At 41.6% G+C, this 24,984-nt stretch overlaps 1 protein-coding gene across 4 annotated transcripts in view; it reads right to left on the bottom strand.

The window, feature by feature from the left end:
• Positions 1-23,993, bottom strand: part of APLP2 (amyloid beta precursor like protein 2) — a 58,676-nt gene extending 34,683 nt beyond the window's left edge. For all 4 annotated transcript variants that reach the window (XM_035138844.3, XM_035138845.3, XM_035138846.3 and 1 more), the window contains exon 1: positions 23,847-23,993. In XM_035138844.3, coding sequence (XP_034994735.1) covers positions 23,847-23,960 — 114 coding nt within the window. In that variant the 5' untranslated portion in view covers positions 23,961-23,993. The remainder of the gene's footprint in view (positions 1-23,846) is intronic.
• Positions 23,994-24,984: the final 991 nt, after the last annotated feature.

Genomic DNA, 24,984 nt, shown 5'->3' with positions numbered 1-24,984 from the left:
AGAGCTGAAGAGCTTCACTTATAGCAGCTTCACTCTGCTGCTGTTCCCCAAATAAAATCAACTTGAGGGGTACAATTTTAGATAGTGAAGCAGAATCTCATCATTACTGTTTGCCATTTTCAACCTTCATTACAATTTTCAGTTCCCTTTGAGAATCCAATATCAATAAACCTAGTATACTTGGTGACTAATCATTTAATAATATATCCCATGATGGTTTCAGTGTTTTCCATAACACATTCTAAAGAAGATGACAAATATTTAGTAAGGCCAACAAATTATTCTCTGCCTAGGGCCTGAACCTGATGCAAGGAAAGCCAAAAACTTCGGCTTATACGACATACTACAGGTACAAAAGTTTGGAAACTCAACCTAAACCAGACATCAATACACCAACTGGACCAGTGACCCAAATGGAGAATTTGTGATTTACTACTTTGTTCTCTCAGAAGAGGATTCCTTCCAATACTTTGTCTAAATTAGGAAGAAAGTTGTTTGGCCCCAACACCAGGAACATTCTTAACACTTCTAGAAAACAGCCTCATATTCTCTTTGGGAAGGGAGGGACAGCATATTCACAGGAAGGAAAGAAGAAAACACAATGGCACAGAGAGATTCGTTTATAAAGGCTCAATATTTGGGATAAGAGACTTCTTTCAGGGGCAGCTTGGCAAATTTATTGAGAGGAATGACTTCTGTCTTAAACAATCTTGCACATTAACTGATAAATGGTTGACTTTAGCCTCAATAACCAGCCTGTTATGAGTGTGTTTTGTCCTCTGAACACATTGTTAAGTCACTGTACAAACAAGTCAAGGGAGCCTGATCCCTTGAATTGAATTCTTGCAGGCAAGTCTGAGAATCCACACCATAAACCTCTTGTTCTCCACACTTGTGTAGCTTCTCATTTGTACTAACAAACAAAGCACCAGCTCCCTGTGCCCATGTCCTCTGGAAACCCTTCCAATTGTTATAAGAATTTTAAGGTTCATAACTGTATATATAAGACCACATGTTTGAAACCCCACAGTTTAGGTCCTGAATGAATTGACCTCACTATTTCTCTGAAAGGTCAAAGTGGGAAATCTCCCCATTGTCTCTTTCCTCACAAAATCCTGTCCTCACAAATCCTGTCTTAAGGGCACATTCAAGATATGAGCAGGGTGTGAGTCTGTGACCTGTGACCTAGATTCAGGAATTAAGTAGTTATAATAACAAAAGAGTGGTCAAGCCAAATAATGCAATCAGGTAACTTGCCAAAACAACGCACTCAGATTTCTGCTGGAGACCGCCTTTTTAAAAAATAAAAAAAAATGTATCTATGATGTTTCTGGGAGTGGTCTTAGACTCCAGGGCGGGAATTTAAATTGTCTATATAAGGGCTTGCATGCATGGCTCTGGGTCTCTCCCACCCCCCTCCTGTGTGTTGGGGGGGGGAATACCCTGTTGCAACAGCTTTTAATAAAGATCAGGCTTAACTATCTGCCTTGCTTTCCATTAGACCTCTGGTCTGGTCTCTGTTAATTTTGCGCTGGCAGGGATTTCTAAAACCGTCTTGCCAGGGTTCAGGATTCCACCCGGAATCGGACCCTTTATCTAGATAATTCTCTTAAATTCTTACAACACAACTTTCCCCTCCTTATCACTTTGGGCTCAAAGGCAGTCTTCCATCTACTGGGAAGCCAAATATTTTTTCTACCCTTGAGCTATGGTATCCCACTTTCAAAGTACCTGCTACAGACCTGGAACGTTCAGTCTTAATTGCCTTCCTAGTCTACAGAATCCATTTACTGTACTACAGAAAAGTAAAGGGAGTCTGAAATGAATATAAAATAAAGGTTGTACTCCCTTCTTTGCCTTCATGTAGCTTCTCCATTAAGCAAAATCTGTTTACAACTGACAAAAGTTGCATGCAGGGCACACTGATTTCTAGTCTGTAGGCTGATTAAAACGAGCCTTTCTACCACACACTATGGTATTCACATACAGGTCTTGAACAACCTGGAATTACTCAAATATCAGGGGAGGACAAATGCAAATGCCTGTCGTTTGAAGACCATATTAGCAAGCAAATGAAACGTTTCAGAAAGAGAGGGTGGAACAGTGTTCAGTGCCAGGAGAAACAGGAGACAGGGCGTGTCTGGAATGTTAACCTTGGGTGTTCACATGCTGCATTGTGCAAAAATAGTCCTGGACTTTGACTTATAACATGCAAAGGATTTATAAGGTCTATCCTACTGTGAGCCACTGTAATTTTCTTTCTTAGAATGGTACTAACAAATGTATACAGCAAAATCAAGTGCAAGAAGCTGCAAAGTCAGCTATGCCTATTAGAAATTCATCCAAAATATGTTCTGAACCAGCATGAACTTTGTTCAAACAGAGATCTTAAAGTCAAGAGGATGCTGTGTTTAAACATTAATGCTGAAGTGTTTATTTTAGCCATCTTTTCAGCTTATCGCCACATTACTAAGGGAAGCATATCCCATTACTAAGGGAAAGGTATCGCTCCTCCTTGGATTGTTTGCATATCACTGGAGACAGGTTGCCATAGAGACATTTAAAATACTTATTCACAAGTGAATAAGCTAAATGAGTCACTCACCCTCAAGATGTTCCTGTTACCTAAAGCAATTTCAGGTAGATATATGAACCACAGAAAAGAACATTTCATGTCCAGCAGTACAGGTCAGTGCTTAGCCAGTACCATGTACACAACATTTTGAACATCAGAGTCCAATCAGGCTGCTCAAAGCATTCAATTGTCTTATGCGCGTGCGCGAAGCGCCGATAGCTTCTACGCATCCACGTGCCACGGAACCCAGATGTAAGCACTTCCGGGTCCGCGGCGGTTGCAAACCGATCGCAAACCACAGCGATCGTAAACCGAGGTATGACTGTAGCAGGTTTCACTCTCATATGTGGCTGAGAAACCTCATACTAGGTTCATCTGTGACATCCCACTAGTTGCTCTCCCACCACCACTGCAAAAAGCCTTCAAGGCTTTTCTTTAGATGTTCTGGGCAATTTCTGCCAAATTCTGCTGCAAATTTGCTTTCCACAAAGACATATTCTGCTCTTTAGTAACTTCATTGAAATGGACAGTATGTGCATTTTCCCAGTCTAGGGCAAAGCTGGTGAAGCTTGTTTTTTTTTTCTTGAACAAAGTCAATTTCAAAAATTTCCACTGGGTTGCAAAATAAATGATCAAGAATCGACATTAATCTGAAGGCTGGAATGGGGCACGGATGGGAGGAAAATTCCAGGATGCGTTGTGTTTTTTTCAATGTCTTTGCATCCAACCACAATATTGATTTATTTTTCATTTTTAATGTCTAGCTGCCTTAATTGCTCCACTTTACAACAGTTTCTATGCCACCGGAAGCCAGTGGAGATGAAAAGACTTTTAATCATGTCCCCTGGAATGGAGAGAATCTTAATCCAGCCAACAGGCTGCTAAACTATGTGTTTCCTTCAAAACAGCAGCAGGTTCTACGATGGCATTTGCACAGCTGAGGCAGGTCTCTGAAATTTTCATTGTCCTGGGTGGGGGCCTAACTGCTCTTTGTTTTACTTTATGCAGGATGCAAAATTTGTCGTGAGTGCTTGCTCAAGTATTTATGGTGATTATTGGTGCAATCTAAGTACACATGGAAAGAATGTTTACTTAAAAGCACATTAAAAGGTAAAGGTAAATGGACCCCTGACATTAGTCCTCATCATTTAGCCTCAAAATCAACCAATACTGAGACCAGAGCTTTTACATCAGCTTTTAACCAGCCCCACCCCCGCCTGGTGGTTCATATGAGGCAAGTGATGTGAAATCTCAATTTTTTAAAAAATTGGAAAAGGTTCTGATGCCCTAGGTGGATCCTATTTAGTACGTTCATTTGACTTGTTAGTATTGTAAACCGAACAGGGGGAAAAATGTACAATTTACATACTGTGCATGGCAACCCATGCCAGTAGTGTAGATTTTGGCTCAACTCTATCCCCCCCCCCCCAAAAAAAAAGCTCAACAACTTTTGAAATATGGTAACCCTAGAGTTAGAAGCTAAGTTTTTGGAAGGGGGATTAATGGAGGAACAAGAGAACAGCAGTTTGAATTCTCCCCAACAATCATCCTGATTCCCATCTGCATTTGACTTTATTAGTCAGCAGGCCCCAGACTCCACTACAACAAAAACTAAGTAGAGAGACTAATGGAAGACCTCTGAATGCAGGATGCTGTGTGAACAAGTTTTTACGTTAGACAATAGCAATAAACTCCTGAGATTAGTATGCATTGTCACTCTGCAGAGCACTTCTAACAAAACTTGGATTCAAGTTCACCCATGAGACACCAAAGAGGATTTGTCAAAGCAAACACTTGGTGTCACATCTTGTAATTGCAGCATGAACTAACTGGAAGAGCGAGACTATTGGTTCTAATATTTAAGAAGGCACACAGCAGGATCACAGACTTGTGCACATTAACTTGGGTTGGAATAAACTGAAATAGATTAACCCAAGGCACTAAAACTGGGACAATTTATATAAGGCTATTCGGAACAGAAAGACTTTTGTACAAACAACTGCACAGTTAAGCAATATAGGAGGCAGGGGGAGATTTGTTTACTTGTAATTCTACCAACATATTTACATTATTTATAGGCGACCCTAAAACAAGAAATTATCTGGAAGGCTCACATAATAAAAGCCACAGACTTCTAAAAAGATTTAAATCAGATCTAAAAACTGGATAGTGAAGAATAATAAACAAGGTCACACACACACCCATCTCCCACAAAGGCTATCCAACAGAGTGATCAAGGCTATTTCATTATTAAAAGCAGGTAAAGGTAAAGGGACCCCTGACCATTAGGTCCAGTCGTGACCGACTCTGGGGTTGTGCGCTCATCTCACATTATTGGCCGAGGGAGCCGGCGTATAGCTTCCAGGTCATGTGGCCAGCATGACAAAGCCGTTTCTGGCAAACCAGAGCAGCACATGGAAACGCCGCTTACCTTCCCGCTGTAGCGGTTCCTATTTATCTACTTGCATTTTGACGTGCTTTCGAACTGCTAGGTTGGCAGGAGCTGGGACCAAGCAACGGGAGCTCACCCCGTCACAGGGATTCGAACCGCCGACCTTCTGATCAGCAAGCCCTAGGCTCAGTGGTTTAACCACAGCGCCACCTGGGTCCCTATATTAAAAGCAGGACTAAACCTCAATTTAAATGGATCTATTTCATCCAAGAGTGCTTGGATTTTGCTAGCAGCCACCCACTCCAGCACCTTGCCCAAGGAAGGGATATTACCTACCACCCTGTTGCTGCTCAGATATTCTGGGTTCCATGGTGTGACAGTCTGAACAGCCTAATCCTGTTCCCATTTCAGCCTTATGGCATTCAATCAAAGGTCCCATTCTGTCCCATTTTGCGGAAAGACAAGTTCACATTTAAACTGTACACATTGTGAACATACTTGCGTAAAATGTACCCTTTTCAGTGTATTCATCCATACAATACATATTAAATAATACATGTGCACATACTTTTTGTTCACCAAATGCTACAACACAATTTTCATGAAATGTGTAATGTGACTTTGAGTTTTACTCTGATCCATAAGCAATTTCTGGTCATCAGATTACTGCTTTGTAAAATGTGGACCAAACAAATTCCTCTTCTATTACCGTGTTTCCCCTTTTTTAATACGTAGTCATAAAGTAAGCCATGGCAGGATTTCTAGGCATTTGCGAAACGTAAGACATACCCCGAAAATAAGACATACCTCGGAGAGGCTTGAGACCATGTGGGAGGGGGTGCATGAATTGAGCGCGTTGCCAGGCGAGCCGCGCTGGGAGCCTCCCCGCTCTTCCCAGGACTTTTTTCCACTCGGGCCGAGCGCCCGGACAGGGAAACCCCCCCGCGTCAGGAGCGCTGCTGGCCCTTTTCGCGCTGCCAGGGCAACGGACGGCGGCGGGAGCGCTGCTGGCCCCTTCCACACCTTTAGAGCGTCGTGGGCTGCATGGCCCAAGGGTGAGCGGCAACGGGAGGCCTGCGGGCCCTTCCGCGCCGCCGGGGCGATGGGTGGCGGCGGGAGCGCTGCTGGCCCCTTCCGCGCCTCTGGAGCGTCATGGGCTGCATGGCCCAAGGCTGAGCGGCAACGGGAGGCCTGCGGGCCCTTCCGCGCTGCCGGGGCGATGGGTGGCGGTGAGAGCGCAGCTGGCCCCTCCCGCGCCTCTGGAGCGTCGTGGGCTGCATGGCCCAAGGCTGAACAGTGACGGGAGGCCTGTGGGCCCTTTCGCGCTGCCGGGGCGACGGACGGCTTTTTTTCTAATCGCTTTTAAAAACAAGGCGCTGGACTGGAGGGACCTTTGGTTTGGTCCGCCTGGGCTCTTTCTGTTTAAGCGCGTGCCGGGAGAACAGTTCTTCAGAGAGGCTCTCCCGGCTTCCGCCTTGGGCTCTGTAGCACCACCTCCCACACAGAGGAAGCATGAGAAGCGCAGCTGCCGAGGGCCCCGCTGACCCCCGCAGAAGCCCTCACGCCCCTCCCTTAAAGCCATGTTGTGCCGGAGCAGCCCGGCAACGTCTCGCCCCGCTCCCAATCCGCCTTGCCACCCACGAGTGGGCCATTTCAGATTCCGCCCCACTCCCGCCCTGCCTCCTCAGCCGCTGTGCGACCTAACCCCCGCCAGCCAGCCAGCCAGCCAGCCGCCCAAGCCTGGCTCCTTGAAGGCTTTGCCTTAGCAAAATCCCTGCCTAGGCTGGAGCTGGGGGAGCCTCGCGCCATCGCTTCACACGCCCGCTCACGGCGAGCACCAAGCTCCCCCGGCGTGGAACCTGCCCGGTTCCCGCGTGCGCAGGTTCAGGCCGCGGCTTCGGCACTGAACGGACAGCGGCGGGAGCGCTGCTGGCCCCCTTCCGCCCCACCGGAATGTTGTGGGCTGCATGGCCTCGGCGCCCGCGGAGCACCCAGCAGCGGATAGACTTTCCTCCCTTCCTGTATTCCAAGAGCCAGTCTCTGCAAATTCCACCCTTCCTGCCTGCCTTATAAGACCAACGAGCAACAGAAGGTACCATAATAAAATAAAATAAAAACCTAATGAAAAATTAAGACATCCCCTGAAAATAAGACACCTTGTGCTTTTTTGAGGAAAAAAAGTTATAAGACGGTGTCTTAAAAAGGGGGAAACACGGTACTAGTTCAAGGTAAGCTTTTCCAGCAGCTGTACCAATTTTCTATAATGAAGCCGAGATCACTTCCCAGACCCAGCCAGCCAGCCAGCCACCTAATCTTTGCTAGAGATAATAACCCAAGCCGGAAACTGATTTTACCAGGCTGGGGAGACAGTAAATATGTGTAAGTAAAATAAGAAGTGTTCCAGAAAGCACGATGTCACTGAATGTAAACTTCCAGCATCAAAAGCACACTGTATGCGCCCACCTGGAAGCTTCAGTTTGTTTGCAATTAGATAAACCAGAAAGGCTCAATGTGGACACAGGAGTTGTCCTAACTGCTACTAATAATTCAGCTGTGGCTCCTTGTTTTGAATTGTATTAAACCTCATGTCTGGCAAGAACGCAAACAAAAGGGCTCCTGTCCTGCGGTTCTCAGTCAAGGATGAGCTGTCAAGAGTGTGAAAAGCTGCCCAGTAAGATGTCAACTGAGCAGGTCAATGTGCTGGTTGCAAAAGAGAGAGTGACCACTGGTTAGCTGCAATAGTTATCTCCTAAAATAACACTAGGTGCTGGGACCTAAGAACTGAACTATTTCATGGGAAGAGTTTGATCCTTAAAGGAAGTTGGGGGGATCATTCATTGAGTTTGTAGGTATCCTATCAACTTCCTCCAATGATGTCATGAAAGGAGCACATGAGGCTGCCATGTTTGTCCAGCATTGCCTTCACTATTAGTAACTCTTTAGGGTTGTGGGCAGAAGCGTAGGAAGGTCAGGTGGTACCCGGTGCGGAAAATTTCTCGCCCCCCCCCCAACTTCTTTTGCCTGCAAAAATGGTTTTACATTATTTCGTATTTTCTAACAAAGGAATGTGGATTCTGGGCCTCCGATAACAAGTAGGTGACTATGGACAGATACTTAAATCTACAGGATGGATTGTGTTTTTGCTTGTATTATTTTATTTATATTTATTGTTTATTTACAGTATTTAATGAAATTTATTTTAAAAAACAAAAAAACACCACAGCAGTAAAATCAAGAAAAATTAACAATCCTACTTTAAAACATACAAAAGCTAAAATATTCAGATTAAGATTACTTCAACTTCCTAAGCATCTAGGTATGCTCGTCTAAAGAAGAATGCTTTTAGCAGGTGCCTGAAAAGTGTCTAGCAAAGGCACGTGCTTTGTAGCAATAGGTGGGGAGTTCCAAAGTGCAGGTGCTGTCACAGTAAACAATGCAGTACAGATATTATGTGGAACCTGTAGTAGTGCTTGAAACTACTGAAGGGGAGGTTTTGTTTTATTCATTCAGCTCCACTGAATTGAAATTTCAGCCTTCACGACATAGGAAAACGGCCAAGTAAACAGCTATTTCCGTGGAGGAGGGTCAAGGTATTAACTGATATGCATGAAATTTAATATATAGCTATATAATCCCAAAGATAGGACCTTTGGAGCAGGCATTTTTTAAAAATAAAAAAAAAGCTATTTATGAACCGCCCTAGTAGGGCAGTAATTGTTCCTTGATAATTTGTTTTGGGGGGAACCCCATGATGGCACCCGGGGCACCCCCCTTCCTACGCCCCTGGTTGTCGGTCACTACAGTGGTGCCTCGCTAGACGAATTTAATTCGTTCCACAGGTCTTTTCTTATAACGAAAATTTCCTCTAGCGAATCCCATAGGAATGCATTGAATTTTTTTTTGACTTTTTTTTTTGCCCATAGGAACGCATTAATTGAATTTCAATGCATTCCTATGGGAAACCGCGATTCGCTAGACAAATTTTTCATATTGTCTAGCGAGGCAACCTCCGCTGGAAAAAACCTTTCGTTAAGCGGAAATTTCGTTAAGCAGGGCATTCGTTAAGCGAGGCACCACTGTATGCCTTTTCTTCAAAGCATTGTAACAGGCCACAGGCATAATTTCAGCACTTCTTCTTTAATGTTGTGCCTAATTTTTTCCTGGATATTTAGTGTATTTTGCTGTTATGTATCGATTCACTGCTTGTGGTTTCAATTGTAATTTGTGTAACCACTTAGATTTTTTAATACTTAACTAAACTAAAACAAATGAGTGAAATTAATCAAACTGAACAACAATGACTTGTGCCTTAATTAGACTGAGAATAGCCGTAGATGCAAGAGCATGGTCAATGGTTGGGGATGTTGGGAGTTTAAGTCCAGCAACAACTGAAGAGTCACGGGTTCTCTGCCCTGTCTTAAAGTCACAACTACTTCATTACATCAAGAACTTTGACCAACCAGCTTTTATGATCCATCTTCATTTAAGCTAGATGTAAAAAGAATTAATCACTGCCATTACTTTTGATTTAGCCAGGAAAAGCTGTTACATGAAGCAAATGCTGCAAATAAACCAGCCAAGTGTAGTTTGAGCCAGTCTGTAGTATGAAGTACGCTTACATTACTCTTTAGATCTTATGCAGACTTAGCCATAAATTTCAGTGTACTCAGCCCATGGGAATGTCTGTTCTAGAACTATTCAGAGGTTGAATAACCTTTCAGTGATCCATTAGCTCTCACTTTACTTCAGTGTACTGAAAATTCCAGCAGTTTCTTTGGAGCACTGATGTAATTCACTCTCTTCAGCAAGGACAAAGAATTTGTTCCTAGGAAATTGATCCTTAGAGATAGTATGCGATCAGGAGCTAGCCTCAAGTATTCCCTTCCGCACCAACTCCCCAGCACTTGAAAAAACACTGGGAGGCAGAAAGAACACACAAGACTACAAACCTCTACTGGCTGTAGACTTTAATCTCTGAGGTCACAGTCATACATTCACTGGATGGTATTATTATTAATAATAATAATAATTTACACAAATACAGTAGATCAAGTTCACATATGATTCAGGTTCATATATGGTTCACCTGTGATGTGCATGCCTTTTAGGATGAGACTAAGGAGGTAGATGTAGAAGGTTTTTAATCCATCAGTTTTCTGAAATTATTGTTGGCGCGGAAAGAATTCTGCATTGTGCTTCAAACTGTTTTTTCCTAGTTGCTCTTCCTGCCTTTATTCAGCAGCTAGATGGCTTGAGCTCAGGAAAACTAATTAATGCCTAACATAACAAGCCATAGATCTAAAGATGAGCAACTCTTTTAAGCTTTAGTATTTTTTAGCTTTTTAAAAGCTAGTATTTGCAACAACATACTCAGGCAAGAGGAGAATAATTATTGCTTGTAGTCATATCTGGTGCACCTAGATAATACCAGCCACTCAGTGACTCTGAATTGAAACGGTGCATAACAGCATACCGATACTTCTCTGGTTTTCTGGAATTCGTTTCACCTGATTTCTATAGGAAACCCTAGTGCACAGATCTACTCTACGGCCAACATCAAGGTTCAAGGGAATATGCTACCATCACCCAATCTTAATGCCTTTTAGGAGGCAGCACAGTCATGTGTAAGCAACTCAGCTTATTTTATTTTGTAGTCTTGGACAGAAAAATACCTTGGAAGAACGCATCAGCCTTTCGAATTTTTACATTTCAGAAGTGGATGTTGGGAACATTATGGCTGCATTTTTCTTCAATATAGTTTATCAATATGGATACTAGTACTTCTAATTATAATTGTTATAATAAAGTTGCTGTGGATATACACTGCACTGTTTGAATAAGTTTTGCTTCCTCAGCATGGACACAGTACATAATTAGGACACATTGAATTTTTCATCCAATTTCAAATTCCCAAAATGAGGGGTGCTAAAAAGTTGCAACATGACTTGGGAATTCAAAAGATATTGTGTTTAAATATACAGTAGTTTTGTTTTGCTTGGTAAATACATACATAATATTTACTTTTGAACGTTTTTGTGACATTTCCAATAATTTTAAACTCGACTTAAACTTGACTAAAAAAAACTGATGAAACTTGTTTATACTGTATATCTTATTAACTGATGTACTGTAATTACTTCCTAATGTTGTTTTATGATGACAAGCTAATGTTGTATGCTTATCAGGATATGTTTTATGCAGAGAAACTATTTTTTAAAAAACATTACCTGACATATTTAGAAGGTAAAGTAAAAATTCTTTGGTTTTTTTATAGCAATTTATGCACTTTTTAATCAAACATAGATTTACCAAGCTAAATGTTGTCCAATCACAAAAAATAGCAGTTTTGAATTCCTCACACCCAAAAAAAGACCCCCCACTGAATAAATTTGCAAAAATTCCCCTAAAATGACATTCAGATCATGTACTGTATATCATTGACATGTTTATATTTTGTTTCTCTTGCCTGTGTGCATGAGTGTGAATTGTGTGTACCAAAACATTTGATAAGGTAGGCTCTTGTTCACAACAGCTTATGCCACCATAAAACAGTAATTTAAACAGTCTGGAACATTACTTATTTAAATGTAAGCAAAAATATATTTTTCTTTGAATTCCTCAATCTTCTTGGATATCCAAGGAATATGACAGTACCAGGACATCAGATACAAGATTTGTCCCAAGACTAATCAACTAAATTAACTGTCAAGCCATGGTATTTTTTATCTCGAATCAAAGTTAGTGATACTCCTTTAAATGTGGTGCATGTTGCTACTGGAGTTTATTTTCTTTTTGCATGCATTTAGATGACTCCTGTTTTACTGAAGCAATGTCAAATCTTGATACATATGTGCATTAGATAAACAGATCAGTTTTACTGGTAGAATTTAGTGCAAAGCCAGAGGACTCATTCAAGGTCATGGTAATTACTGTGACTGGATTAGTACCTATCCCTCCTCCTCCCACTAACCTCTGTAATTAGTCTTATAGGATGATAAATTACCGCTTTCCCACAGGAATTATGAAAGTTTAATCCACAAAGAAAGCTAAAGAAGTTGCCTTTGTTTTAGAGTTACGCACTTTTTGGAAGGCGTCTGCTCCCTGCTCCCCCCTGCAATGTAATAAAACATTTAACAATCGTTCAGCATCCCCAGAAACATTTTTTTACAAGGAGTTCATAACTTCCTTTAAAAAGGTGAGCACCAGGAACAGTCTTTAGACTCCTAGGTATTCCTTGCTCCTGACCTAGATTATTTCAACTGTGGGCAACCAGCTTCAAAAGTAGGACTTCTCTTTTGCAATGAGAACTTTAAAAAAAAACATTACTAAGATATGCTGCAGTTCTGCTTGATCTATGTGGATAATATGAGTCTGTCTGTTGCTGACACAGCAGGCACTAAAATCTAACCATACAAATTAATAACAACAACAACTATTATTGCTATTATTATTATTACTACTACCATCACATTACACACACATTCATCAATTGGGAAAGATCTTGGGATCATCTTTTCCCCCAACAGCCAGGGCCAAACCATGATTTTCAACATCTTCGCCCTTACCAAGTACTCAAGAAATATTTGCTCATCCAGTGGTTCTCTCATTCTCACACACCTGTCATCCTACCAGTGACTATGCACCCTCAATTCAACCCAATTTTTAAAAGGAAAACTCTACTCTTGCAAACTTTAGGGTTCCCCCAAGCCCGTTAATAGCCCCCTTAGGAATAGTACAATGAAATATAAAGGCAGCAGAAAAATACACATAATGCTGCACCATCATAGAAACAGCATCTAGAACATGGGTAGGCAAACTAAGGCCCGGGGGCCAGATCTAGCCCAATCACCTTCTAAATCCAGCCCACAGATGGTCCAGGAATCAACATGTTTTTACATGAGTAGAATGTCTCCTTTTATTTAAAATGCATCTCTGTGTTATTTGTGGGGCATAGGAATTTGTTCATTCTCCCCCCCCAAAAAAAAAATGTAGTCCGGCCCCCCACAAAGTCTGAGGGGCAGTGGACTGGCCTCCTGCTGAAAAAGTTTGCTGACCCCAGATCTAGAAGCTTGCTTTAAAGGCTAGGGAAAAGCAAGCAGTACAAGGCAGGCTCCCTCAGGAAGTAATTCAAAAAACACAATGCTACAACTGAAAAGAACCTGTCTCATGTCCACCCAGTTCACTTCTAAAGGTGGGAGAATAAATAAAAGACAAGCTTTTTTAATTAAAATGCCCAGCACCCCGGGATTTCAGCGAACTCTTATCCTTAACAGGAACCTAAAGGCAAACACTGTGTAGCCACACATCACCCCCAAACTAACAAATTCAGTGGTCACAAAGTAGTGAGATCAAGCTATGATGGAAGAGTAAAAAAGCTATCCAGCACTTAATATAGCCATAAACACACACACACACACACCCCACTCAAAACCAATGGAAAACTACAGGTGCCCAACTCTATTCAACAATTATACATATTCAGTGCTGGAATTAACATCTCTGAATATTTACATGTTTAGTTACTGATTAGAGGTCATATCCTCTTTGAGACTATGTCCAGGTGCATGAGGCAGTTAATGAGGAAACACAAAATAAGATATCTGATCTGCAAAATGGTGCTGAATTCGCATATCAGTCTTTCAAGGATAATTGTAACTGGCACAGGCGTATAGAAAGTCATCACCCAGTCTACCATAGCAAGGGATTATCTTATTATGGTAAGCATTGTTTGCATTTCAGAGATAACACATCAAAACCATGGCCTAGAGAACCATGAGCTTTTTTTCCCTAGCCAAAGGTGTGTTTGCCAACCACTGCTCCAGACTACAGTATAGATGTCTCCTTTTTACTACATGAAAGAGGACTAGAAACAGTAACTCAAAGTCATGGAGCAGATATTGCTTAGGACCGTTCAGCATGGATGGATAAACCCTAGACTGAATTTCTTGCCATTGCATCGACAAGGTGCATCTTTGTCCATTTCACTTTGATAATGCTTTTGATAGCTTGGCAACTTCAACTGAAATATGTTTTTGTTACAAAATGACACTTGGTGTCAATATATTCATATATTTGCTGGCACCACCACCTACATTACACAGGAACAAGTTATATTGGTATCATATAAGGCTTAACTCTTGCTTTGAATTGATTAATACAATGATGAGCCTGTGACTCAGTATTTACTTGCTAGCACAAAGCACTGTCCCTACGTTCAGTGAAAATGCAATAAAGGTGAGGGAAACAGCCATTCATTTATACTTAAGCTGAGGGAGGGAGGGCAGGAACACCTTATGAAGTGTGTTATGCTTATTTTGCCTTGAGTGCAGGGGTCATGAATCAACAGCTGCTAGCTGACCCATGCATTCCTGGCAAAATGAAGGCAACACATTTCACAAATGAAAAGGATATTATTATTTCCTATACAGCAACTCCATGGACAACATTTATAAAGTATGAAGCAGCCCATACAACTGATTTTAGTGTACACTCTCCAGGTGCCAGAGTTTTCGGAATATATCCACAGAGGCAAATCTGCGTGCTCTCACACATACAAAAACTGGAAAACCTGTGCGCATGTGTTACACTGGGAGTATCTGCTTTGTTCTCCTGAGGCATATATATATATATATATATATATATATATATATATATATATATATATATATATAAAACAGGGTTTCACAAACTTGGGTCTTCAGCTGTTTTTTGAATTACAGTTCTCATCATCCCTGACCACTGGTCCTGAAAGTTAGGAGTGATAGGAGTCGTAGTCCAAAAACAGCTGGAAACCCAAGTTTGGGAAACACCATTTTAAAATCTTGCCCACAATGTCAGAAGAAGAAGTTACGAAAAGGGGAAGCTCTAAAGAGCAGTGATTCACTACTTCCCAATTCTTGGCAAACCACTTTCTGGTTCTTTCCTACAACCCTATGAAATTTCTCTCTGCAATTATAAAGGGCTTCTAGATAAAAATATATTTAAATTTAACACATTATATTAAAGTTATAGATAAAACTTTAAATATCATGCTAAGAACCACAAAGACAAGAGGAACAAATACAGCCCTGATTGCAACTTTTTATTTAAAGAAATAATGCAAGTATGTAGAGAAGAAAAGGAAGAAAGCGTCAGGTTTACTTCCGCAAAGAGAAACATCTCGGAAAGAACAGCAACTTTATTAAAATATATCAGATTTGCAGTTATTTGAATAGCTTGGCTGTAAAATTGCATTCCCACCTGAACAGGAAGACTACAGTCCTTCAATTAGTGGTTTTATAGGCTCCAAGGTCCAGACAGGACCTTAATATCTATTGAAATGCAGAGTCCTATAACTCCTGCATCTCCTTCCACCACTAATAAATCTGCCGATAACAAGAATTAACCTTTCATTTACACCTGCATGACCAAAGTAAAAAGTGAAGAGGATTTGTTTCTTCCCTCAGACCCACTTTTGTTGATGCTGAGAGAAAGAGAAGTCTCAACAACATGATGGTATTAATATCATCACTAAGCAAGCCAATCCTTTAACAAGTTTCTGAATCACATATTGGTATCCATACTTAGTTATGAAAATTGTATACCAGGGCAACAATGTAACAAAATTCAAAGGATGGTTCAGCCAAAGGCAACACAAATCTATGCTTAGAAAAAAGCTTAACGGTAATATAAAATTAAGAAGTAAATTACAGTGCTTGGCAAAGAGAATCTGCCAGTTCAACTGGTTTTGTTTGATCCTGAAAAACAGTCTATACATTTTCAGCAGGCACTCTTGTAATCATTACAAGAAACTGCCAAGTGCATGTGCTGTGAGCAAATTTGTTAAACTTTTAAACTCTAGATGTGCATGCCTTCTTTGATGTCTCTTAATTCTTTCCACCATGGCAGATTATGGTTTGTTGTTAAAGAAACTCTAAAATGTGAGGTTTACATTCTGCAAGAAGAATTGCCCTACTGCTTCCTGCTTCAAGTGGAGAAACATGACATTTTCTTTGAAGAATTTTACCTCTGGATTGCTGTTCTATCCTGACTGCAGTAGGCCTACCACAGTCTGTATGGTTAACCACAGAAGCTGTTAGCTCCCTTACAAATTGTTAGATTTAAGTCACTAAATTAAGAGACTGGTTGTTACATGGCAGAAGTCAGACTAGAGCTCAAGTTCACCAGAAAGAGGCAAAAGCAGGACAATGGCCTTCCAAGATCATCTCACCCATCCAACTAGCCACTGCTGTGCCTACATGTGGACATGAACCTATTTTCCAGCTGAACATGCAGGAAGTGATGCCATGGTAGGAAAGAATACTGTGCATGCTAGCCCTCAGTCTCTTAATACTCAGATGTTTCTAAATTAGCAATTACAAAATAAAAACTGCTACAAGCTTACAAGAAGACTTTCCTGGACATCTTGCCAAAAATACACTTTCCCCAAAATGCAGGCAACAGAATTAATTGTAAACCAATTTTTATAAGAATGAAAAAGCATACCACCAGTCTTAACTTCCTTCCACTATGAAAGAGACTCAGACATCAGTCAGTGTGCTGTCACCATGCATTTTTATCCCATCAATGATGAGCTGGTCTGAAGGGCAAATTGATTATAGCACTGATGATCTTGAGGCCTTGTAGCCCATGGCTAGGAAAATGATGAATAATTTTAAAGATTTCCCCCATGAGCAAAAGCATGAAGACACTGTACTAAACTGGACTGTTTTCCAGTTTAAGATCAGAAATGGGGGATATTCATGTCAGATTTGATTAGTTTAGACATGGACCACTGAGAAACTCAAAAGTATGCATGCCAACCACAAAAATAAACTGTCTCCAATGAATTAGACATGAATTATGCCCAATAGTTACACTTGCCAGTTATCAAACGTAGCAAATTACTTTCAACACAAAAATACATAAAGCTTGATTACAGTTGCCCAAAAGACTGTACATATTGCCACTGCATTCCCAGTGTCCACAAATTTAACAGACCACAGCCTTGTTGACAACCGATACTAAATGCTAACAGATTATAGCATTTGGATAACATAACAAAACAAAGATTTGTGGGGGGGGCTTTGCAAATGAAAAGTAAACTTGCTAAATACAGATCCTGATGGCCATGTGCCAACTTCTATTATCAAATCCAACATACTATCTCCAATAATACCATAATTGATCAAAATAAATCAAATGTGGAAATACCAAGAAGAGGGACATGAACAATACCGGATTAAATACGTACTTTTTCAAAGGGGAAACATAAAATATTTGGTAGCTAAGTATTACCTGCAAACTGATAGTCTTTTGAAGCACATCTAAAATTGATGTTCAGTGCATTCTGTTTGTGATTGCACTTAATTGGGAATCTCCAGCTGCAATTTCTAGTACTGTACCTTTTTGTTTGCCAGGCATTTAGGGTGATTTGCAATACTAGACTATATCTTGAAGCAGGGTTAAGAAAAATTAACACACTTCCATTGCCACAAAGAAAAAACATCTTATAGCATTTTACATAACAGTTTTAGGAGGAAACAGATGATTGTGTCTAAATAGATTTTACACTCATTTTTATTGTGTTTTGCTGTTTGCAAACTATGCTGTATCAATATAAGAATAGACAATGTGTACTTTGCTGTAGACTAAAGGTTATAGCGAGCAACATAAAATGTAATACATCAGTGAAACAACGCCAACAGACCAAAAACAAAATCATCGTCCAGAAAATATGCCACCTGAACAGGATAAAACAGCATAAATCATCCATACCAGGGTTACAGAAGCAAGCAGCCAGCCTGGAGGCTACAGTTCTGTCTCCAATAGGTAGGTATGTGGCTTTTGGCTTTAAAAAAAAACAGAGCTTTACCAATCTACCAAACATAGATCTCAACTCTTCCTATTTCACCTCTACAGGCCACATTTTAGAAGACAGAAGGGTTTTTCTTTCACCACTTTACCTCCATGGACAGTATCTTAAGCTGTCAAAACCACAGCTGTTAGCAAGCATTACATGCTGGCCGACAATTTGCACTACTGCAATCATGGAGGAAAATGTGGTGGACCTACTACTGATAACCCATTATCATATGTCAAGTCTGACTTCAGCTTTTAGTTTTCAACTCTGGTCAGCAAGTACAGTGGTTCTCCAAGAAAACTGCAATTCAGGGAAGGGTTGTGGGCAGCACCTAAAAATGTTCTAAAGCAGTATGTCAGTAAGCTCTGCTACAATAAGTAGTTAAGAACAGCTAGCTACTAGATCTGCTTGCTATTCTGTGCACAATCCATTTCACAGGCACATACACAGTTTTAAACAATTACTTTAATCTAGCCAACCAGCCAAGTCTATACATGCTAGAATACAACTCACGTCATACAACAAACATGGGCTAGACTGTGCCCATAGTCTTCAACTGCACATCATGCAAATCTCTATTTGCATGATCCATTAGTTTTGCCTTCTAATTCCTACAGAGAAAAATAAATCAAGACATAATTTCAACCTCATCAATGAGCATTCTTGTATCTGCTAAGATTTAAATAGTTACAGATAGGTGTGATAAGTACTGTAGCTTTTGCATACCTGCAGTACTAGTAATAAGTTTTGCCATAATGCTGCACCAAAGCAGAATGAAGTATATGAGAAAAGGTAAGCAAGCAAAAACATTTAGAGCAGATCGCCTGTTCAAGACCTTTTCTGTTTCATGACCTGAGAAAGCTGTGCAGAGAACAAAAGATGTGAAAGGGAATATTTTAAGAACAGGGGCTAAAGTTAATGCACACTTGAAAATGGAACTAATGAAGCAGTACATAGAAGCTGTATATGCTGCTTATAAGACTTCAAGGGTAAAGTTACTAGCTCAAAACGTATTGAGCAATTGAGCACAATGAGCTGTGTACTATAAAAAGGTTGAATGCATAGAGTGTATAGCTGAAGGCTATAAACAAATTGCAAGTTCTGATTTAGAAGACACTATTAAAGCTGGAAGTTGCCATTTCCAGAGGATACCATAGTTCCTCAAAACTAGATTTTTGTGTGACATCCATCTTCTGTCCTTATATGTACAATACCTTCCAGAAGGCAACTCATCCATAACAACAAAAATTCCAGCTGTAGAAATTTTATTGGAATGAGTAACAACTAGAAATGTAAATGTGCAAAATCAATTCCACAATGAAACACCAACAGGGTCAGAATGTTAATTCAAATTACTCCAACTATTACTCAGAATTGAGTGCAACAAGTTCTATTTCTTTCATGTAACTTGATCTGCAGTGAAGACAAGCAATGGACAAAGTTGTATTATAACCTTTAATGTTGTTTAAAGTTCATTGTTATGACTTGTTTTAAAAACCAATTTTTTTAAGTTATGTGCCTGCTGCAGCAAAGAATGTCAAGGTAAGCTATATGAAGCATAGCTTCTATGTTTTCTCTCTCTCTCTCTCTCTCTCTCTCTCTATATATATATATATATTTGATTCATGAGCTGCTATATCCAATTTGGAACCTGACATAACTTTGTTCTTTAATGTGTAGGTGAATTTACAGATCAGAAACCATGTGCTAAATTAAATGAAACAGATAGTTTCAAAAAGCGTGTATACAGAATGCATTAACAGACAGAGCTGCAGCTCAAAGTCAACAATCTTAATTTCACCCCTTCAAAGAAGGCACACTAATACTGTAGAGTGATTTGTTTCAGTGCAGCCAGTTTCCATTTCAGGGCAGCTCTAAATATATTAGTAGTCCAGCAGGTAAGCATCTAGTTTGAGTTCATTTCATCTCTTCCTGCATGCCAGTGTGCAAAAATACCATTTCGTGCTAATAAGATCATTTAAAAGAGGAAAACAGCATGCCTAGTTTTCTCTTCTGACCCTTAGATAAATTGTCAAGAAGTTTATTCCACCAAGCCCTTAGAACCATTTCCTCCTTGCTATAGATATTTTTTATAGATTGGATCTTTGATAATGGCCTTTTTATTCATTGTAAACTACCTTAGGAACCTTTGTGGCCAAAATGTAGGGCAGAAGTGTCTAAACAAGTAGAACCCAGCAAATCTGCCCTGTCTGGGAAGAGACAGCTAAGAAGTAGTGATCAATTTTCTTTTGCCATTCCATTGAACGGCCTATGAAGAATGCCTTACTCAACATTCTGAACTTCACATACATGCACATCCAAACATGAGGCACAAACTGAAAACAGGCATGTCGTAGATGTTAAACAGATTAATGGGTGTCCTGGGGACAGGGACTGGTTATCTGAGATAATTGAGTGAAAGAAAATCCACCTGACAGATGCCAAATCTACTGTTGCGTTGTTTTTTCGGTGATAGAACTAAACTTTATTAAGCACTATTAAGGCCTCTTATGGAAGGCAAATGGGCATAAACCAACAAAAGTTACTCTGGGCAATATGTTTTCAGACCCAAAGTACCCCAATTTCTCTCTTTATTCTCATGATTAAAATAGCAACACGGATGTCTAGAACTTAGACGGCAAGGTCCATTGCTAACCTACCACACAAAGCTGTAAGCTTAGATGGCAGCCTTCTGTCTAGCTACAGCCTCCACTTCAATGGCTGCTACGTAATCAATACATACTTGAGATTTTGCTTTGCATATATAGCTCTATACTGGAAGGAAGTAAGGCAGGCCTTTGCCACTAATTCCTGCACATGATACAGCTTCCAGACAGGATACAAACAAGCAGCTGAAGTTGTCTCGGATATGCGAGAGGAAGTTGGAAGAGATTTTAACAGGTGTGAGGGATTAATCCCATAATCAGGAAGCCCCCCCTCCATGCCAAGTAATCTGAGAGGGGCTTTAGCTGGAATCCCAGCCTCATTGAGTCTTGCTATCAACCTGGTAGAATCTTGGCAGGTTTTTCAAGATCAGTTATTGTCACTGAACTGTCATCACATTGCAAACAATTGTTGAGGAATCTGAATAATTTTCATATAAGCAAAACTTGAGAAGCCAATGAATTTGGGAAGCCTCATAGTGAATTCTGAAGGGCAAAATATGAGATACGAGTCTATCTTTTTGCTCAAGATCATATTCTGTAGAATTTAGCAATGTGAACAAGGCAATTCCCATGTAAACAGTATGATCTTCTTTTAAAATAATCCATGAAAAATTATCCCTGCAGGGCTGCTTTGAAAGCTGAGTTAATGTCTGAAATATGTTTCTGAACACTTTTGAATATGTTATTGATGGGTATATACATCTCTATTTGTGTAAGGTAGACTTACTGTAGTTCTGCTGAACTACCTATGTGCTATATCCTGCTTCTCTAGCTAACTTCTGCCCAAAACCATCCTACAGTGCAGAAATTTCTGTATTATGTTTTAATGTGGACCTTGAGAATTAAAATAATGTTGATGGGAAGGCAGGTCTTCCATGTCATCTAAGAAGAGGAAGTATTTAAATGTTTCATAAATACCCATTATGCTCTGATAAAGCTTGAAACTGAAAGACAATGAAATAGGCAGTTGAAACCAGAAGATTTAGAAAGGATATATTAAGCAGATAACAGAAAACAAATGATTTTTCCCTACAAAGTTGTCCTCTAAGCTTCTAGACCAATCTGACACTCACATTTCTTGTTACTGTGCCAAGAATGCAGAGGTCAGTTCTCATGCATTTGCAAGCACACATCCAGGGTAAAACAAAGACTCAGAAGATAGGTTTCAGACTCAATCTTAAGATAGCAATCCAAATTCTTGGCATACCACTACAGCATCCCTTCTTGAACTCCTACAGAAAACCATTTGTTTTTATCCCATAAAGGTTTGGCAAAAACCCATATTCATTTAAGCCCCCAATGCCTTACATATCAAGAGCCCTGAAATGCTTTCACAAACACAGGCAAAATCCTGTTATGAAATGGCACCAGAAGAGGTAAGAGCTTGCTAGATTTAGAATATAAAATACCGGCAACATCGTAAATTAGTTTTGCAGCACTGTTTTCTACCAAGTCGTTATCTTTGGATAAGAATACTTAAAATGCTGGATGAAACCGGACACACTGATCAGCTTCATATCCAACACAGAAAGACTGTCAAAGCAAGCAGGTAAGGAACACCTCAGCTTGCAGAACAACAGACTTGAGATCACTACGCTTCAAGGAAAGTGGAAAACTACAGTATCCAAGGAGGCTCAGGAAGGGGCTGAGTATGACACACCCTCTAGCACAGCAGTGTTTCCCCCCAGGTTGAGAAAGAACTGAGAACAACACCACAAATACAGCAGAAGCAAGGTACTTTCCACACACAAAATATACAATGCAAATCCGAAACCAATGCTGGAAATGGTTAAGTGAGACATTTTGCCATGCACTGCAGAAATCTCAGCAAGGGTTCTTTCTGGGCCTTTCCCTCCTTATCTCGTCATGAGAGCCAGGTATGCCAGGAGAAGGGATAGATTAAGGACAGTGGAAAATGAGGCACAATCTTCTCCCCCCCCCCCCGCAGCTCTTTTCTCTTCTTTTGGGAGGGGCGGGGAAGGGGGGGGCAAAAACCTCCAGAACACTAAAATCTCTGATTGAAGGGGTTGTTGCTTAAGGCAGATTGTACAGAAAGAGACAGGATTTCTCATTGTGGGAGTGTTGAAGTGGCAGGGTGGGGGAGAGAGAAAGGAAATGGCTGTAAGCAAATGGAGGACACAGAGGTGGAAGTAGGAAAGCAGGGCGGGCAAGAGAAATTCCTGGAAGACTGGGGGGGAGGGAGAGAGAAAGCCATAGGCACTGAAGGGCAAGGTATGGTAAGTTACAGAATCTGGAGGAGGAGGAAGTAGAGTCATAGAACTGTAGAGTTGGAATGGACCCTAAGGGTCATCAAGTCCAACTCCCTATTAAAATGTTTAGCTCAAGTATCCTAATTGAAAACAACCCAGTCCTTTGAAGTCTTCAGATTTAAAGGGCATGAATGCTACACTGGAGGAACTGTCCTAATGAAATCTTGATGAACCTGTACGCAGCAGCACCAAGAGGCACCACTGCCTTGTTTTTACCCGTCAACATATTACACAAGGTGAAATCCCGTATTAAAGACAAGTCCTGCTGGATCAAAGTGGAGCAGAGCCCTACCTTGCAAGGGGGTTGTAAGGGTAATCCTGGAGAACTCTGGCGACACAGAAGCATTCCATATACACTGAATACAGTACTATGTTGTAGCACTGATCCCCTATTTACCCTGGCTTCTAACATTGGAGGTGTATATATTTCGGACCTGTAAGTCTTTTTAAACCATTACTAGTACCTGTTTCAATGTTGCAACCCTGGGACCTTATAGTGAAGGGCAGAAAAATTACAACGACAATGATAATCACTCGCTCTCATTACTACTGTGAGGAACATCACTGATGTTGATGATGATAAAACATTAATTATGCTACATACTTGGGTGGGGGGCAGTGGTCAGTGGCTAAGACTCGGAAGAAACCAGGGGGTCCAAATCCCCGGCCCCACTCAGCCACCATGAAGCTCACTGGATGCGAGCTTTGCTGGTGATGGTGATGTGTGCGTCACTGCCCCTCTCAGCCTGACCTACCTCGCAGGGTTGTTGTTGCGGACATGGCAGCAACAAGAAAAAGGTTGGGATACAAATGCAATAAATAAAATAAATACCAATAAACCTAGTTTATAATCACTCATCCTAGGATTACACAATGAATCAATAGATAATAAGGAGGATTTCTGGAAGGTGGGGGAATTAAGGCTAAAAATGAAATAGATCTGAGGGGAGGGAAGGACGAGCCTGGCCGGAGAAGGACCCTCCCAGGTCCCCCGACTGAGGCGAGCGTGGTCGGTGCGGAGGAGGCGCGTGGTGAGGGGAGCCATGGAAGCGCTCTCGGCTCCCTCAGCGGGTGCTCTCCTCCTCCTCCTCCTCTTCCTTACCTCGATGTAGCCGGCCAGCGTCGCCGCGGGGCCGGTGAGCCCCAAAAGCAGCAGCAGCGACCATCCCAGCCGCTCGGTGGTGCCCGTCCTGCCCCCCGCCGTCACCGTCTCCATCCTCTACTTCTGAGGCTACCCTTCTCCGCCGCCGCTTGGAAGCAACTGCCGCCGCGCCAGCCTCAGCGCCGCCTTCGTCACCCGCGTGGGAGGAGCAACAGCCCCTGCGTGGGCCGGGCTTGGAGAAGGGAAAGAGCTTCTTCCCCTCCCCCCCCCCGCCCCGCTTTGAATAGACTGATCTCTTAGCCAATAAGAGAGATCGAGGCGCTCGCTTTCTTTTCTTTCCTTTTTTCATTTTCCTCCGCTCCAGTTCCGCCCCGCCAGTGTCGGCCAATCGAGGGCGAGAGCCAGCACAATGCGGTGTTCGGAGGAGGCGGGGCTTGCGCAACCTGGCGCTGTCGTTGAACTACGACTCCCAGCAGCCTAAGTGGGCGTTGCGCCACTCTCGAAGGCTAATGGGAGCTGTAGTTCCAACTGTACCTGGCGGGTGTCTTTGCGTTGAGAAAAAATGAGAGGCATAAATTCATCGCAGTCAGGGCGGGTGGGTGTATATGGGGGGGTTGCTAAGCGTCAGAACACGGCAAATGCTGCTTTTCATGCCGTCTCAATTGAAATCTCCATTCGCATCGTTAAACTATGGAACTCCCTCCCACAGGAGGCAGTGATGGCCACCAACTTTGAAAAAGGATTGGATAAATTCATGAAGGAGAAGGCTATTCATGGCTACTAGGCCTGACTCCACAGGGGGAGGCAGCAATTTTTCTGAATACCAGTTTCTGCAATCGCATATTAAGAGAGATCTCTTGTGCTCTGGTCCTGCTTGCAGGCTCCACAGGTATTGTTCAGCCACTGTTAAGAGCACGATGCTGGACTAGGCGGGCCGCTGACCTGACCCAGCAGGCACTTTTTATGTTACAGTATTATGTTCTTGTTGTCTTTGTCCATGGAGTTTTATTGGCAGGGATACTGGAGTGGCTTGCCAGTTCCTTCTCCAGGTGGATCACGTTTAATCAAAACTCTCCACTATGACCTGTCCATCTTGGGTGGCCCTGCATGGCATAGCTCATAGCTTCAAGCCCCTTCG

Source organism: Zootoca vivipara, chromosome 14 (genome assembly GCF_965207765.1).
Source record: "Zootoca vivipara chromosome 14, rZooViv2.hap1.1, whole genome shotgun sequence".
In the NCBI taxonomy this organism is placed as follows: Eukaryota; Metazoa; Chordata; class Lepidosauria; order Squamata; family Lacertidae; genus Zootoca; species Zootoca vivipara.
Note: the sequence above shows the minus strand (reverse complement) of the source record. Positions and strands in the feature narration are given on the sequence as shown.